General features: G+C 39.3%; 1 protein-coding gene across 3 annotated transcripts in view; it reads right to left on the bottom strand.

Annotated features, from left to right (window-relative positions):
• The window catches only part of LOC140910468 (uncharacterized), a 109,397-nt gene that overhangs the window by 50,172 nt on the left and 40,126 nt on the right, over positions 1-19,099 (bottom strand). For all 3 annotated transcript variants that reach the window (XM_073341417.2, XM_073341419.2, XM_073341421.2), the window contains 3 exons: positions 14,819-14,925; positions 9,507-9,618; positions 1,044-1,143 (listed from right to left, as the gene is read on the bottom strand). In XM_073341417.2, the coding sequence (XP_073197518.1) occupies positions 1,044-1,143; positions 9,507-9,618; positions 14,819-14,925 (319 nt within the window). The remainder of the gene's footprint in view (positions 1-1,043; positions 1,144-9,506; positions 9,619-14,818; positions 14,926-19,099) is intronic.

The following is a 19,099-nucleotide window of genomic DNA, read 5'->3' as shown; positions in this document are numbered from 1 at the left end:
TGATGTGTAATGAAATCCTTGCGTTTTGCCATTACCTTAGAAGCCAATGTAAAGAATCAGGTTCTGGATAAAATGTACTGCAAACTCATTACATTCAAGTGTTAATAGCAGATTAGTTTTATGCTAGTTTACTACAGTAGACACAATCTGAAAGTCATTGGGAGTCTGCAAGGGTACAAAAGTCTGCCCATGCATATAATATTGCAGTATCAGGGCCTAAGTTTGAACCTTCCTGTGGTATGAAGTAAAGAATTATTCACATCATCATCACTGTAGCATATTGTCATAAATATAAATACTGAATTACAAAAAATTCCGTATCATTCTATCTGATGGTGAATCAAATTAAACAAATTTACAAGTAATTAGCCATTCACAAGAGTCTGTGCGCTAACTTGGTATTAAGTGCTTAGTAGGTAGCCTTCCACACTCTATAAGTTACTCATCTCCAGATATGAATGTTATTTCACTAGCAAAATGGCAGTATGTAATCCAGTTCTGCTAGAAAAATAGCATTCCTCTAGTGAAAGTGACATGTGAGTTTTCTAAGGATGTGATGTAACAGAATAAAGATATGGCATTTAGCCATACAGGTATGTGGAAAAGCAATAAAAAGTGGAGGGAAGGATAAGAAAGGAAAAAGCATGAATACCCAGATGAGGAGGGCTCCCCAGCCAGTAACCTAGAATCTTTAGCCAGATTCTTTGGATATTAACCTGATCCTGAATAAGTAATGTGCGAAGTATTAGGTTAACATTTTATTGCAATTTTGCTTAATACATTTTTTTTTTAAAAGAAGCAGCAGCAGAAATGCTGAGAAACATGAGAGGAATAAAAGGTGAGTCTCCAAACAAAATCAACAATTTAAAAAAGTTTGTTAATGTCTTAGGCCCCATTTCAGCAAAGCATATGTTCAAGTTTGTGTTCATACAGCACATAGCACCATGGGACATGTAACTGGGTCTGTGTATTCTATCACAATATTAATAAACGACAACAACAAAATAAGTGGTAGATATGAAGAGAAAGGAGTGAATATTTACCCATTCCAGTTCCAGCTGGTGCAATCTCTCTGGAGAAGATTTCCACAGCCTTTTTCTGCTTATGGTGTACAGCAAGCCAGATAACAGCTTCCCGTGGACCCTATTTCCAAATATTAGAAGTAATGGGTTCAAGAATGATAAGCAAAGGTTAACTTACATGCAGAGTACTAGTAATTTAAACGTGTAGAATCACATAAAACTGAACTACCACTACTGCAGTTGAGACACTGCAGAAAGCCAATCACTATACAGTATTACTAAGCACTATAACCATTTGCATTCAATGACATTCAAGCCTGGGCTTGCATTCTAATAAATCTATCTAAGGATCGATATCGATCTAATATCTATCTATATAAAAATCAATTGATATCTTTCTCTTACAGAACTTTTGAATTTTATATATACACACACACACACACACCACTTTTGAATTTAATTTGATGTCACTTTCAAATCGGGGTAGGCAAACTCATTTTTGTCTCATTTTGAACCTACTGAAAACATTGTGGGGTCACAGCTAATGGGCCAGGCTCAAACCCTACATGAGGAGAGCTTGCTGTGCCTGGAGGGATTCACTCATGGAGGAGAGGGCAATGAAAACACTGTGCCCCCTTTCCTCAGTGGTTTCATAAGAGGAAGGCACTTTTAAAAATCCATCAGGCTGGGGAAAAGCCAACAGGTGCGGAGGAGCACGTGGTTCGGACAGAGACATCCTTTAGGGGAGGATCTACTAATGGAGATTCTCTATGTCCTGGTAAGGAGGATAGTATGGAAGATAAAATACAGTTAGGATCAGAAGGGAAACAGTCAAATGAAAAAAGTCTCATTAAATTACAGCTAAAAAGGGACAAGTTTTTAAAGTGCATATATACCAGTGCTAGAAGTCTAAATAGGATGGGTGAACTCGAGTGCCTCGTATTAAATGAGAATATTAATATAATAGGCATCACAGAAACTTGGTGGAATGAGGATAATCAATGGGACACAGTAATACCAGGGTACAAAATACATCGGAAGGGCAGAACAGGTCGTGCTGGTGGGGGAGTGGAACTATATGTGAAAGAAAGCATAGAATCAAATGAAGTAAAAACCTTAAATGAACCAAATTTTACCACAGAATCTCTATGGATAGTAATTCCACGCTCGGATAATAAGAATATAGCAACAGGCATATATTACCGACCACCTGACCAGGATGGTGGTAGTGACTGTGAAATGCTCAGGGAGATGAGAGAGGCTATCAAAATACAAAACTCAATAATAATGGGGGATTTCAACTATCCCCCATTGACTGGGTACATATCACCTCAGGACGGGATGCACAGATAAAGTTTCTTGACACCTTAAATGACTGCTTCTTGAGGCAGCTAGTCCTGGAACCCACCAGAGGAGAAGCAATTCTTGATTTAGTCCTAAGTGGAGCACAGGATCAGGTCTCAGAGGTGAATATAGCTGGACTACTTGGTAATAGTGACCATAATATAATTAAATTTAACATCCTTGTAGTGGTGAAAACACCACAATGGCCCAACGCTGGAGCATTTAATTTTAGAAAGCGGAACTACACAAAAATGAGGAGGTTAGTTAAGCAGAAATTAAAAGGTACAGCACCAAAAGTAAAGTCCCCTCAAGCTGCATGGAAATTTTTTAAATACACCATAATAGAGGCTCAACTTAAATGTATATCCCAAATTTAAAAAACATAGTAAGAGACCCAAAAAAGAGCAACCATGGCTAAACAACAAAGTAAAACAAGCAGTGAGAGGCAAAAAGGCATCCTTTAAAAAGTGGAAGTTAAATCTGAGTGAGGAAAATAGGAACATAAATTCTGGCAAATGAAGTGTAAAAATACTATTAAGGCGGCCCCAAAAGAATTTGAAGAACAGCTAGCCAAAAACTCAAAATCTAATAAAATTTTTTTTGCTAATTACATCAGAAGCTGGAAGCCTGCTAAACAACCAGTGGGGCCACTGGACAATCAAGATGCTAAAAGAGCGCTCAAGGATGATAAGGCCATTGCAGAGAAACTAAATTAATTCTTTGCATTGGTCTTCACGTTTGAGGATGTGAGGGAGATTCCCAGACCTGAGCCATTCTTTTTAGGTGGCGAATATGAGGAACTGTCCCAGACTAAGGTGTCATTAGAGGAGGTTTTGGAACAAATTGATAAACTAAACAGTAATAAGTCAGCAGGACCAGATGATATTTACCCAAGAGTTCTGAAGGAACTCAAATGTGAAATTGCAGGACTACTAACCATAGCCTGTAACCAGCACTTAAATCAGCTTCTGTACCAGATGACTGGAGGACAGCTAATGTGACGCCAATTTTTAAAAAGGGCTCCAGAGGTGATCCTGGCAATTACAGGCCTGTAAGCTGACTTCAGTACTGGGCAAACTGGTTGAAACTATAGTAAAGAACAAAAAACTGTCAGACACATAGATTAACATAATTTATTGGGGACTAATCAACATGGTTTTTGTAAAGGGAAATCATGCCTCACCGATCTACTAGAATTCTTGGGTGGCGGGGGTGTCAACAAGAATGTGGACAAGGGGGATCCAATGGTTATAGTGTATTTAGATGTTCAGAATGCCTTTGGCAAGGTACCTCACCAAAGGCTCTTAAGAAAAGTAATCAATTATGGGATAAGAGGGAAGGTTGTCTCATGGATTGGTTAAAAGATAGGAAACAAAGGATAGGAATAAATAGTCAGTTTTCAGAATGGAGAGAGGTAAATTGTGGTGTCCCCCACAGGTCTGTACTGGGACCAGTCCTATTTAACATATTCATAAATTAACAATCTGGAAAAAGGGGTAAATGGTGAGGTAGCAAAATTTGCAGATGATACAAAATTACTAAAGATGGTTAAGTCCCAGGCAGACTGCCACGAGCAACAAAAGGATCTCTCAAAACTGGGTGACTGGGCAATAAAATGGCAGATGAAATTTCATGTTGATAAATTCAAAGTACTGCACATTGGAAAACATAATCCCAACTATACATATAAAATGATGGGATCTAAATTAGCTGTTACCACCCAAGAAAGGGATCTTGGAGTCACTGTGGATAGATAGTTCTCTGAAAACATCCACTCAATGTGTAGCGGCAGTCAAAAAAGCGAACAGAATGTTGGGAATCATTAAGAAAAGGACAGATAATAAGACAGAAAATATCATATTGCTTCTATATAAATCCATGGTATGCCCATATCTTGAATACTGAGTGCAGACGTGGTCACTCCATCTCAAAAAAAAAAAGATATATTGAACTGGAAAAGATTCAGAAAAGGGCAACAAAAATGATTAGGGGTAAGGAACAGCTGCCATATGATGAGAGATTATTGAGACTGGGACTTTTCATCTTGGAAAAGAGACAACTAAGGGGGGATATGATTGAGATCTATAAAATCATGACTGGTGTGGAGAAAGTGGAGTAAATAACACTTCCTTATTCACTCCTTCTCATAACACAAGAACTAGGGGCCACCAAACAAAATTAATAGGCAACTGTTTTAAAACAAACAAAAGGAAGTATTTTTTCACATAACACACAGTCAACCTGTGGAACTCCTTGCCAAAGGATGTTGCGAAGGCCAAGACTATAACAGCACTCAAAAAAAGAACTAGATAAATTCATGGAGGATAGGCCCATCAATGGCTATTAGCCAGGATGGGCAGGGATGGTGTCCCTAGCCTCTGTTTGCCAGAAGCTGGGAATGGGCGACAGGTGATGGATTGCTTGATGATTACCTGCTCTGCCATTTCCTCTGGGGCACCTGGTATTGGCCACTGTTGGAAGACAGGATACTGGGCTAGATGGACCTTTGGTCTGACCCACTATGGTCGTTCTTATGTTGCTAGCAGAGACTGCTGTGAGGACGCATTAAGTCAATGCACTGCCTCCACCCTCCCATACCTTCTTCTAGCTCCTTAGCCATACTTCACTTTGCAGGCCAATACCGCCCACTTCTCACTTCAATTTTCATTCTGCAAAGTCTGCCCTGGAATGGATTTTCTGCCATTGGAGGATCCTCTATTGGGATCTACATTTTGGCAAAAGCTTTAGGATGAAACCTTGGCTCCCATGAAGTCAATGGCAAAACTCCCATTGACTTCAATGGAGCCAGGATTTCACATTTTTTATTAAAAAAACCTTCTCTATTGTATGTTTTTCTCTTTATATTTAAGCAAAAATTGTTGTCTTGTGCAGATGTAATCCCTAAATGTATCTGCCTAAACACAGCATTTCTAAATATTCTCCTTTTTTTGCAGCTGGGGTAAGATTCCTTCTCCAGTCTCCTCTGATCATTTTCTGCTTTTACTCTCATTTCAATGACAGCCTCTGTCAGCTTTAGGTTTCTTTTTTTACAACAAGCAACCAACCATACCTCTGTTTTTTCAAGTGGGAATTTACATTCTTCAGTAAGGTAAATGCTTGGGTCAGCTTTGATTCTACCCTTTTGATCAAATTTCCAATACTAAGTCTGTCCTATATCAGTTATTTGGAATACAAATCTAATATACCATCCTCAGTTCCCTAGGAACAATAATAAATGTTTCTACTTTTTATATGAAATGGGATTGCACAAAGTTATAACCCTACAACTAAGATTTTTCTCACATGGAACTATAAAGTGTTGTGAAATATTTCCTCTTCCTGAAAGTCAGCTATACTATACAATTTACAGTTCATGCTAAGTTCTTCTTGCAGCCCCTCTAGGTCTATCCAAGGTCATGTTAGACTTATATAAATTTTAATTTCTTCACTGCAGACTGTGTGTCTCAAACCTAGTTTTGCTAAGAGATTTACTCTCCTTAGTGAACATGGAGAAAAATTCTAAAATTTTCTTTGGTAAGGTCACATGAAATCCTGGTCCCATTTAACACAATGGCAAAACTCTCATTGATTCAAACAGGAGCAGGATTTGGCCTCTCAAGATGAGGAGGCTTTTTTCTCATTTCCATTTTCTTCTGTCCTTTTGCTATAAAGAAATGTTCACAGGGAAAGGAGACGTTCTATGAAAACACATCAACATTAAATATCAAACATATTATTAGTTCCTACAAACCAGTCCTGCTTTAGACTCTGCTTCTGGAATGTTGTGCATAAAGAATATTAGACTCATGATATATTCTAGCAAAAAATGGGCAGAGAAAAGAAGTAAAGCAACCAAAAAGGGAGAATCCAACAAAGTGGAGCCAAACCAGTCAGAGATTATCCTCATTCTCTGTTTGTTCAATGCCCTTTATTCTTTCTACTTCATTATGTTGTGTCTGTTACATTTTATTTCAGTTTCCCATTAGAATCATCCCTGCAGGACCCTAGAGAGAACAAAGCACCATCTCTGCTCACTGGGGTCTACCCTTCCTTTAACTTCCTCCTCCCCAGCAGATACTGGGTCATACACTTCTTCTGCTCATTTACTATTACCTTCTCTCCCCCTCACAGAAAACTGCTGTGGTAAGTGGGGAGACCATGTTCCTGCTTCCTCTGCCCACTCATAGTCCAACAGCCTACCACTCAGTGAGCTTTTCCCCCCTTACAGCTAGAGGCTGCACTAGTAACTCACAGGGGGAGTTGGCTCAGTTGCAGGTAGCAAGCCAGTGGCAGGTAGCAAGCCAGTGGCTGGGAGGAAGGTTGCAATGGTCCTAATGCTGTTGGTGGATACCCAGATGGCTCCTTCACAGCCACAAAACGGTCAGCTCTAACCAGCCAAGGAGGACACAGATCCACATCACAGGTAGCTGGTGCTCACTAACAAATAAGATACTCTTGGGTTTGTATTAATATACCACTAGGGAACTTCCCAAGTGCCTAAAATCATGTAGCTGATACATAGCCCAATACCTCTCAAGATACAGTACTTGAAATATGCACCACTGTGGCTCATTTCAGGTGACGTGATTGCTAAAGTATGTTAGTTTTCCCTATGGCTAGATGCCCACTGCAGGGTTTACACACACTGATAATATTTTCAGAACTAACAGAAACAGTTTACCGGCACTTTCCCCAGAGAAAGCATTTGCTTGGTGCTATTGCCAGGATTCTGGTAAGACTGGTATAATGATCCAGGAGATTACACTTGTTGCTGGCTTGGTGAAAACTAATTACAGAATACACCATCAGCTTGGGGTGTCTGCTCTGGTTTCTGAGAGTCTGCCCTGAGGTAGGCACTCTCAGTTGTGAGGCACTCCAGACAGCATGACACAGTTTATGACTGATGCTGGAAGATTGACCAGTATCTTTTTTTTTTTGTTTAGCTTTTTTTATATCCAAGCTAGTGTTTACATTTTTTGAAGATGCAGCATCTACCTCAATCATATTATGTGGCAATGAGTTTTACAACTGGAGTGTGATTTGATTTAAAAAGCATTTCCAATATAATTTTAAAATTTGTTGCCTTATAATCTCAGAGAGTCCACACTTGTTCATATCATCAATGGGCAAAGTAAATAGCAAAGTTTTACTAGTTTTCTTTATGCTATCCATTATTAAATAATCTCAACTTTTCTTAATCTTCTTCTTTCCCAACACTTTTAATGTCTTCTCACATCAAAACCTACAATGTCCCAGATCATATTTGTTGCCCATTCCCTTAGGATGAATGGAGGGCACATGGAGCATATGCTGTGAGAAAAATGCTGTGAGAAAAAAAAGCTACAAAAGCACCCAAATGCGCTCTTCAAAGGACAAACACACTAGAGACTACCCTATGTCCTAGCAGTGCTGTCATCTCTGGAACCTTCTTGTAATGCTCAATCCAATCCCCACTAAATTATATGGAAATACTCCTATGAATTCAGTGGACTATGCATCAGGTTCTTAATGAAGAAGAGGAGATGGTATGAATTCATTTGTAAAAATTATCTTTAATTGTTAAGCAATCCCGGTCTCTACTTTCTATGTGATGCTAAGCAAGTCACTTAAGCTAACCTTTTCACAGATAGTAACTAATCATGTGTTCCTCATTTTTTTGGCTGCTTGACTTGAGACATGGGGTTTGATGATCTTATATTCTCTGTGTGTCAATTCCCTATCTGTAAATCAGGGATTATAATAGCCACTCATCTCATAGGGGTGGTTCCAAAATAAATTAATTTTTATGAAGCACTCAGATATTATAATGAGTGCCATAGAAAAGCTCATGAAGAAATTAATACTGTCTTTAGAGCAGGGTTTGAATATTGTGCAGAAAATAAGAAGTGGGGGCTACAGATGGAATGTGGAGGAGAAAAACAAAACTACTGTCCATTCTGTGTACTAAATGAGAACATGGGTCCTGATGGGGGGAGGGGGGAGTATTATATCATGTAATTAAAGACAGTACCATAATGCACAGGCAACTTTAACTCTGACAATTCCTAAGTTCTGAGAGGTTGATCTTAGTAATATTATTTAATACAGTTTGTGTGTGTTTAAAATAGAGAATCAGAGTATAGGGTCCTGGAAAGGGAAGGCATAGGTCTGCCACATAAGCATTACATTCTGATTTAGCAGAGAGTGAGTTTTGCTGCACTGCAGAATGAAGTTAAGTATAAACATTAAAATAAACAATTACACTGATAAGTTACCTAGCTCTATTGTAGAAATTGACTGTTCATAAACAGTTTGTTAACTTTCTACATAACACTTGTTCTTGTCTCCTATAAACATATATATTCAACAATTTTAAAATACTGACACATTCTTCACATCAGATTCACAGACTGAGCTTTGCCAAACATGTATCTTGGAATTTTGTAAGACTTTGCAACTGACAAAGAAGAATTAGATGCTACTGTTTTGGAACAAGACACACAACCTAAATATTTAAGTGTATGACTTAACTCAAGATTTATTTGCTGTCTTTTACAGATCTTCATATGTGTGGATTTAGTTGCAGCAGATGCATGGTAGTTGCACCCACTATGGCTATCATTCAAATCTGTACGTATGAATTTAATAAGTCACAAAACACAGCACATCATGTAATTAAAGACTATCATAATGCATATACACAAGGGGGCCTAATTAAGGAAACCTTAATTCTGGTATTTCCTAACTTCTGAATGCTTAACTGTGCAACCTTAACATTCTTTTAAAGTATTTTAATATAATTTAAATATGTGTAATATGTGATCACACCAAAAGAACTCCTACTATTATGAGGTTTGCTCTTGGGCAGATATTTATTTACACAACACACAAGTTAAAAAGTGTTTCTTTAGATTTCATAACAATGCATTTGTTGCACAGCAAGGTCTCAATCCTATGCAGATTTACTCATTACTTAACTTTTGAGTACTCACATTGATGTTCACGGGGCTACACTTGAACCTAAAGTTAGGCACATGCAAAAGTCTTTGCAAGATGTTGTCAGCTCAGGAATTTCCCCCCAGAAAGTAATCTCTTTAAAAAGTTACATAAAGATAACATGGGGGAATTAAAATGGGTCAGAAAAGGCTGCTTAGTACTTACATCATCTACTTTCTTTTTAGCATGGGGTCCATATGTATCTTCAGAACCTAAAATCTGTATGTTAACTGCACAGTAATCTTCATATCCAAGCTGACTGAAAATAAGGCGAGTCCTGCAACAGATTATTTGTTATTAGCAAACTGCTTAAAAAAATTATATGCAGTAACAGTGCAGTCCATCAGTTTTAGTTCTGAGTGCTAGTTAAATTTGTATTTGAATACTTCTTATCTGGGCAAATTTACTGCTATATCATAGTGACTATATCAAATTGGTTATACTCAAAATATGTCCTGACCTCTTGATTCTAAATTTCTATTTATTTAAGTTATCTTAAAGATGCCCTGCAAAGGAAAAAATAAATGGGCTTGTACTTTACTTGCTTCATTCTGATGAAGAAAGCAAAATGTTATTATAATGAATACATTCTGCTTGCTTTTACATTAGAAATTCAGCTCCTATATTTGCTTTTCCTAGAAGACTCTATGAATAATTAAGAAATACATGAATGACATCACAGGTACCAAGGAAGTGAAATCTACTTAACTGAGTTCAGGAGGGATTTTTATTCAGACTTTAAAATTCCTTGTTTTGTGTTAATCCCTATGTGAATTAAATGCCTAAAAACGGTTGGAAGAAAAGTTTTGTTGAATTTTTACCACCCCCAGCTCTTCTGTTAAGAGCTAAGAAGCTCTCAATACATTTCTCCAAGTCCTTCCCAGTGGAGACTTCGACCAAACACCAGGAAGACAAGACCTGACATTCCTAATGTGTCTATGGATAACAATGAGCAGGAGGGAGGAAAGGGGGAAAACAATCTTTCCCACTTCCTTCATACTGCATTAAAAAAGCATAAACATTTTTTTCCATTGAAGGTCATCTTCAGCAGAGCCACAGATAATATAGGTTAACCTATATTTGCTAGATTTAGGATTTAACTTCAGATGGTATTTACATTACTTTTATTAATTAAAAGTAAATTGCCATAAAATTTAAATTTGAACTTTACCAGATGTCAAAACAACGGGAAGTGAGAAAAAATAATAGAAGTTACTCCATTCCAGATTCCATTCAACATGGTCTAGAGTAAAGAATCAGGAACTCCTGAGTCCTAATATGAGCTCAGCTACTGGCTCACTGTGGATAGTTCTACACTGCAATGAAAGACCTGTGGCACTGAGTCTCAAAGCTTGGGTGAACCAACTTGGGCTTGCAGGGCTTGGGCTGCAGGGCTAAAAACTGCAGTGCAGATGTTGAGGCTGGAGCCTAGGCTTTGAGACACATTCCCCACCCCAAACCATAGTAGTAGAAATGTTTCACTCTGCTAGGAAGCCTGTAGCAAATCAGCACAGCCCCCAAAGTAGGCTGCTCTGACTAGAGATGGGGAGAAGCCAAAATGGCTGTGGATGCATTGATTCAGGAGAGAGACTCCAGAACAACTTGCACATATGGCTATGTGCCTCTAATGGATCCTCCGGAATCTGAACAGGTCTGGGTGGTATCCTTGGAACCTGGGGCAAAACCCTCTCTTTCTTCTACACAGAGATGGGCAAACCCCAGTGGCACTTACAGTTTGAATGTGTCTGTGTCTAAAATCCTCCAAATTCTTTCCTCAGCCTCACACCAGAGACACTATATAACCTCTCAAGCCAAAAACCAAAAACTGTTGCCAGAGGTTTTCTTCTGTCTCAAGAGGTAGCAAAACACTCTATAGAGTCATCTAGTGACATGGAGAAATACACACTAGAAACAAGCTTTCAGGGCTTTCACAGTGATTGCTGTAAGAGAACCCATAATTCTTAGTTTCTGCAAAGTCATTAAACTAGTAGAGGTGACATATTTTACAGATACAAAACCAGGGAAGTAACCCAACTAAAAATTGTCATAACAACTCCAGTCCATTGAAACTGCAAGAAAATATCAATATTTTAAAAATGACAAGAGGTCAAAATTAGTACAGATAGAAAGTTCAACTTTGTGAAGGCAGTAAATAGGAAGGTAGTACATAACTAAAAAAAACAAAACAAAACACAACCACCACCCAGCACTGTAAAATGCCCTTCTGTTTCCCTTTACCAGTGTCAGTGCTTCCTTAACACATACCAAGTATATGAGGCAACACCATGTATCTGCCACCCTTACACAGTTCCACCAGTTTAAGAGATTTTATACATTCAAAAAGGGAATTACGTTAAAACCGACAGAATCTTTCACACCAGTGGAAGATTTTAAAAACACCTATTGTATATGCTCATTGAATTGTCTTTACACATAGGACCAGCAGTAAAGTGACCAATATATTTATATTAATCTAAAGGGGATTCATAAATATGTTACTTATTATGGTAAAAATTTGCAAATTTGGGTGCCTAAAATCAGACACCTAAATTCATATTTATGACACCAAAATACAAGTGGCCAAGATTTTTCGAAGCACTGAACAACCCTGCACCAAATGAAGTAAACAGATGCATATAAAATTTAGGTGCTTAAGTTTGAAATATGTTCTGTGGGCAACTTTCAGTACATAGCTATGTCCTGTGGGTCCTTTGACCCAACCCTTGTTGTGGGATTTGCAGTTGTCCTACTGCAACACTAATAGCATCGCTGCTCTACAAAGTGCCTATCCAAAGCAGCATTATGGCTTTGTTTCTTAGCTGGGCTTCCTATAGAGGCTAGCTCAGTCCTGACTTGGCAGGTACTTTAACTCAAATACGGGTGGATGGATTAAAGGGGAGATGGAGGGAATTTCCTTACTTTGAATGGATTTCATTCCTTTCTCTGGATACTACCCAACCATGTACTTACCTGGGATAACCTGCTAGCAACATAATGATAATTTTGAAGAGCACTTTATGTGCCTTTGCAATGCACTAGAATGCACACACACACACACACACAAAATCCCAAGGGGAAACACTCAAGACCACTCATAAGGCTTCTGCAAATTCTTCATTTTGAACAATGGAGAGGAAGGAAGGCAAGAATGAAGAAGTCAAAGATATCATTTGTCACAAGCTGAAGCTAGTGGTGTAAGCAGTCTGCAGAATTCTAAGGGCAGTCTACACTAGGAGTGCTACATCAGTGTAGCCTGTCTGCTGAAGATGCTCTGTGCCAATGGGAGAACGCTCTCCCATTGGCATAATTACTCCAACTCCCCAATAGGTAGAAGTTATGCCAGTGGGAGAGCATCTCCTGCTGACATAGCGCCTGTATGGACAGTGCTTAGGTCACTGTAACTTGCGTCACTCAAGGAGGTATCTTTTTCACACCCTTGAGCAACCTAAGTTACATCAACGTAAGTGGTAAAGTAGACCTGCCCTAAGCAGAGTTGCACATTAAGAGCACGTAAGCCCAGTACTCTGGGATCTGCACTGGATTCCAATACATTTCTGGATAGATTAAAACCAACATCTTCAATTCTATAAATCCCTAAAAGTTTGAGACCTCTGGCTTGTACACACAGGGAAGTCAGTGAGCAATAAGCTAGCATGTGAATTTGAACTGTACTAGCTACTCCACATTAAAACCCCCTGTGGACACCCTTACTGAGCACTAAGAATTCCCTTTGGTGGTTTAACTTAGCACATTTTGTGCATCGTGCATTAAGCTAATGTTCACAATGGCACTCCTAGTGCATGGTAAAAATATCCATAGTGGGAGTTAGTGGGGAGTAACGAGTGCACACTAGTTACTGTGGGCTTTTTTCCTGTATAGCCAAGCTCCTATTTACCTGGGAGACTGCATCCCTCCCATTATAGTTCTGCAGAACCAAAATCAGCAGAAGCACTTGAGTTGGAGTTCCTTCAATATACACAAAAGGGCACTGTTGGCAGAGTATTCTCTGATAGGGGTCATTGATTGTAGCACTCTTCTCCACCCTTGGTCCATCAGAGCTCAGATGCACTAAACTTCTGGGCATCTATTTAATCCCCTTTTTGTTCAGGTGGAAGTGGATGTGTTTTATAAGCAGTCCTTTATGTTACAATATTTAAATGTAGGGGAGGATATGGACACCTATAGTTTTTAAAGTTTGAAGTAAAATAAGTAAAATGTACTCAGGTTCCAAAATGACTAATAAGGTCCTCAGGGTGCCTTAGGACAGAAAGTGGCCCCTGATCAAAAGTTAGCAAGCTATTCAGTTCACTAGGTCACCAACTTCTCGCACTATTCAGAAACAATTGTGACAAAGCTCTGTCCTTGTCTCTGTGGGTCCCATGTTTCCTGGCAGATTTCGCTAGCCTCGGAGACTCACTGTGACCCTCCATGTAACCCTTCTCCCTCTCTAGAGACAAGCATCACAGTCTACTGAGCCATTTTCATCATAAGCCAGCTAGGGAGGTGAGGAGAAGCTGTCCTCCCTTGCACAGTCTCTGTTGTCTCCCAGTCTCAGTGATTAATCAGGTAGTGGGGGGTGCAAAGAGGGGAGCCCGGGCCCACCCTCTACACCAGGCTCCAGCCCAGGGACCCTAATAGTATCAGCTATGGTAGCTGACCTTTTAGAAACATGACACATACAATTCCCTGGGCTACTTCCCCACAGCAGCCCCCACTTCCTCAAGCTCCACTCCACCCTTACTTCAGGGCCTCCTTCCTTGTGCCTGATATGGTGTGTACTGCTCAGTCTCTCCAACAGCATAACTTCCTCCCACAGCTCCTGACATCCACACCCACCTGACTAACTGGGAGGCTTTTAACTAGTTTCAGCCAATCCCTGATTAGCTTCAGGTGTCCCAATCAACCTAGCATTCTCCCTGCCTTCTAGAAAGTTCTTAATTGGCCCCAGGTGTCTTAATTGACCTGGAGCAGCTACCATTTAATTTATCCTGGTACCCGGGATTTGTTTAGCCTGGAGCTAATATATCTATCTCCCACTACTTTTCTATAGCCATCTGGCCTTGCCCCATCACACAATCTATTTGCTGATAAATCATGTCACTAGTATTTTATAGCTGTATAATAATTTTATGGAGAAAGAAAAAGGTTCTATAATTCACACCATTTATATCTTGAAATGTCCTTCCACGTAAAAGGATACCAGGTAGCGAGGCTCTCTCATTTAAATTAACTAAATGGTAAGATTGATATTCTGGTCTCAGAGCTGAGATATCATAGTGAAGCCAGCAGATGTCAAGCTGGATTCTGTCTTGCCTTACAATTTCTGCAACCCTGTTAAAATCAATGGGGTTTCATGAGGCCTAAGTCAAGGATATCTCCCAGTTGATACAGCTGCCATATTATTAGTACAGTTTACCATTATATTTTGATTTTAAATTTAAAAGGCAAAATAAAGTAGATCTATAATAAATACTCACCTTTTCAGAATGCTTTCCGCAGTTTGTCTTCCCTTTTCCACTGCCTTTGGCCCTACCACTGGGCAGACAGCTGTAGCTCTAAAACCATCCAGGTAAGTGGCATTTACCTAGTAATTAAAGGTTATAAAATGAACTGAGGGATTTCTCATAGTTTACTGTAAAAGGTATTTTTTTACTAGATATTTTTTCTTTCTGCATTTCCCGCCACCCTTCAAGCACTTCTAGTCTATTAGCATGCCCCTCCACTCACCACTTACCAAAGCTATACATGTTTAGATCTTTCCTCATAGGTCATGCAATAAAGCCTAAGTTTTTGTTTTGGTTTAGTTTTTTGGGGGGAGGAGTATGTAAGCAAGAAATTTGTCCATCAATTATAATGGTATCTGAGATTCTGAGTAAACAAAAGTTTCTACAAAACTAATATATAAATATATAAACAAGTCTTATGAATGTCATATTGATTTTTCAGAACCAAAATTAAGCAATTTTAAATATTTTAAAATATTTAAATATCCTATTTTAAATATTTAAATATCCCATTTTAAATATTTATCATTTTAATTACAGTATATATTCTAAAAATATCTCTAAACAAGTATATTTTGAAATGGCCTATTGACTTATTTACAATTAATTTTAGTACTATTTATTTTAATATTTAAACATATTTTAATCAATTTTTCTTTATATAAAATATTTTGTATCTAAATTATTTAATGAGCATTTGAATGAATCAGCAATTAAATGATTCTGACACCATCCTTATGTGAAACGTAATGCTTTGTTTATCCAGTGTCATTTATAGAATATATTTATTCTTTTTAAAATGATCTTTTTTTAAATCAAAATAGGCAACGATTAGTCCACAATGAAGAATACTTGCTACTGAAATCTGATTCTGGAAAACAAAGCAATCAGAGTTCTATGAGTGAACAATCAGAAATCCTCTTAATTATTTATTTTAAAGGTATTCTTTAAAGTTCAAAAATAACTGAAACTTTTCCCGCCCCCAAACTTGAGGAAAAAGTTTGCTCCCAGGCACAGACCACACAGAATGAGTTTTTTTATTCTAACATTATGTACTAGAAATCTTGATCTAACACCCAAAAGACTGAAAAAAATATAAAGGGCAGACGAGTTAATTTTGTACAGAAAGTGGAAACTATGTTTACCAAAAATGAAGACATCGTTAATTAGGTGAATGTTATGGCAAATCCAGTTATAGATTATGCAGTCAGTACTGTGACAGTTAAGGATAAAATATATTCCTTTATAACACAGACATAAAGATGATTATTAGAAAAATAATGCATGAGTGGAAAACTTAAGGATTGTTTGAGCACCTGAGAAAAATGAAATAGGAGCTATTCATTTATCTGAAAAAGAGTTAGTAATATACTCCAATTCAATGATTTTAGAGATTAATTTGGCTTCTGCACTGAGATCACGTATGTCCAAAGCCATACCTCCATCTTCTTTGAAAACAATACTGCTTAATTTTTAAAATATTAAATACACTTTATAAAGTGGTCATTTAAACACTACCTTTAGATATTTTTATTATATACAAAAAATAAAAAAAACCTTTCAAACTGGTAGAAATATTTTAAATGTAACCACTGGACTTTTAAAAAAGGTATGTCTGAGTATAGTTTAATCACAAACAATAGTGTCACCCTATTTACAAATTATACACCTTCTCTAAAAGAAGAATTTAAAAGTTTTAAATGGATCCAGTCAAATCAACTCTGCTTTGTTATCTCACTATTAAGAGCAGTTTTAATTTATGGATCCAATCTTGTTCCCAAGGAAGGTCAGTTGAAGTTTCGCTATTGTGTTAAATGGGATTAGGCTTGCCCTAGTTGTACTTTGATGCAGTTGCCTAAACTGGTGTCCCTGCAGGGGTAGAGACTGTAACAACACATAAATTTAAAAAAGCTTTACACGTACATAGCATCTTCCAATAGAGAGATAACAAAAGACTTTACAAACATTAATTCATTAATCTTTCACAGCACCTTTATCTGACTCAAGAATTATCTTGATATGAGTGATTATGCGGTGTTTGGTCTCTGAGAATCATGTGCTTATTATGTTTCACATTGAAGCAAGACAAGATTTGAGCGCTAACCCGGGGCGGATTTACCATTAAACCCAGGGTGCCCTGGCACGCCCCCCCCCCCCCCCAACAACAGGGGCCTCAGGGCCCGGCACTCAGGCAGCTCAGCCCCACCGTGCCCCCCGCGAGGGGGCTGCTCGACGGGGTGGGACTGCGGGACGGGGGGGGCAGGGGAGCAGGCGGGAGGTGCGGCTGGCGGGAGCGCCACGAAGGCGGGCCGGAGGACTCAGGAGAGGCACAGAGCGGCCGCGCAACCGGCCGGAGTGAAGCAGCGCTTTGAAGGGAAAACCGCTGCTTCTCTCCCGCCGCCCGCCTGCCTCCCGATTCCTCCGGCCCGGGCTCGCAGGCCGGACTCAGAAAGGGGGTGGGGCTTTACCCTGGGCTGCAGCCCCTACAGGCCCTGCATTCCGGCCCTGCTTGGCGGGGGGGCGTCAGTGGCTCAGAGAATCACGGCCAATGGGAGCTGTGGCGGGCACACGGAGCCACCTGCACCGCCCGTCCCGTCCCGTCCCCGCCCCCCGCCAAAGAGGAGCTGCCCCAGGTAGGCGCTCCGCACCTCAACCCCCAGCCTACCCCAGCCCTGAGCCCCCTCTCGCACATAACTACCTCCCAGACCCCGCACCCGCAGCCCTGAACCCCCTCCCGCACTCTAATTCGCACCCAGACCCTGCACCCCCAGCCCACTCCCACATCCTAACACCCAGACCCTGCACCTCCAGCCCTGAGCCCCCTCCCGCACCCTAACTCTCACACAGATCCTGCACCCTAACACCCAGACCCCGCACCCCCAGCCCTGAGCCCCCTCTTAGCCTAATTCCCTCCCAGACCCCACACCCCAATCCTGAGCCCCTTTCCACACTCTAACTTCCTCCCAGACCCTGCACCCCCAGCCCTGAGTCCAAAGAGGAGAATAGAGACAAAAAGAATGAAGAAAGGGGTGGTGGAGATAAAAGAATAAAAATAAAGCTGAGCACAGGGCCCCACTAACTCTAAATCTGCCACTGGTGCCAATTTACAAATAAAGACAACTATAATTAAAACAGGGTGGATAAAAACCAATGATTTTTTTAAAAAAAATTTTTAAAAAATCAGATTTTTTAAATTTAAATTGGATTTTTTTGATAAATTGCTTTTTGAGGAAAAAACCTATCTAAAGATAGTTTTAATTAAGATATCTTTGAGCTATAATGTATCTCATCATGGAATAGGGATTATAAATTCTAATTCTATAGTATGAGACAATATATTCATGTAACATTTAAGAAAAGTTGTGTAAAGGAGTTCCAATAGTTCATGGATTAGGGACCCAATCTTATGGGATTCCAGGGGCTTCTGTATAGATTATGTAGGTTAATCTTTTTATCTACCCAATGGGATTCGTGCTCAGTCTAGAAGATACCCATCAGAGATGCTTAGTTTTGCAGTTCTCAAACTGTGGATTTGTGTCTCCAGAGATAACATGCTTGTTAACAGCAAAAATGTTTTAAAATAAATAATATATAGAGGTGAGAAATAACAGACCTCAACCCTATTGTCCCTCTGCACATTTGTGTATACAGAGTCAATCCCTTACCTCTCTCTAAAAGTGCAAACTTTCAAAAAGTTCAATGAATAGAAGATTGTTGGGGCAGAATAGATCGGGACAAGGAGAAGAAGTCTGGAGATAAATGTGAGAAGGGAGGGACAGGGAGTAGAAACAAAAGTGGAACTGTTTGAGCAGCATATTCCAGAAGTCTTGAGGTCTTTCTGTGTGTAGCCTTTATTGATTTGAGATCTACCATACCATTCTCTCATTAGAACGGAAAACCTATAATAGCCGCAGGCTGTAAAAGAGATCCAGTTTGGGAATATTTTAATGAAGTTCCTCTACCTGTGGGTAAGACAGGCATACGCGCAAAATGAAAAAGAAATGCAAGGCCTGGTTGCCCGAATGAAACAACATCATGAGAAGAGTTCCTTCTCAGGAGGAAGCTGCGTCGAAGATGATGAAAGGAACATATCTGAACATGCAGGATCTTCAGGTTGGTAAACATTTTTATTTCATACTTCTTTCTTAAGAGCTGCTTGTCTTCCTTCTGGACTATTCTTGAATTGTCATGTTTGAGCAAAAAATATAGTTGGTCATAGACAATGCTGCAAATGTATCCAAGATGAGAAGAAAT

The sequence above is a fragment of the Lepidochelys kempii genome, chromosome 4 (genome assembly GCF_965140285.1).
Source record: "Lepidochelys kempii isolate rLepKem1 chromosome 4, rLepKem1.hap1, whole genome shotgun sequence".
NCBI lineage: Eukaryota > Metazoa > Chordata > Testudines > Cheloniidae > Lepidochelys > Lepidochelys kempii.
The sequence above is the reverse complement of the archived record's forward strand: the minus strand, read 5'-3'. Positions and strand labels throughout refer to the sequence as shown.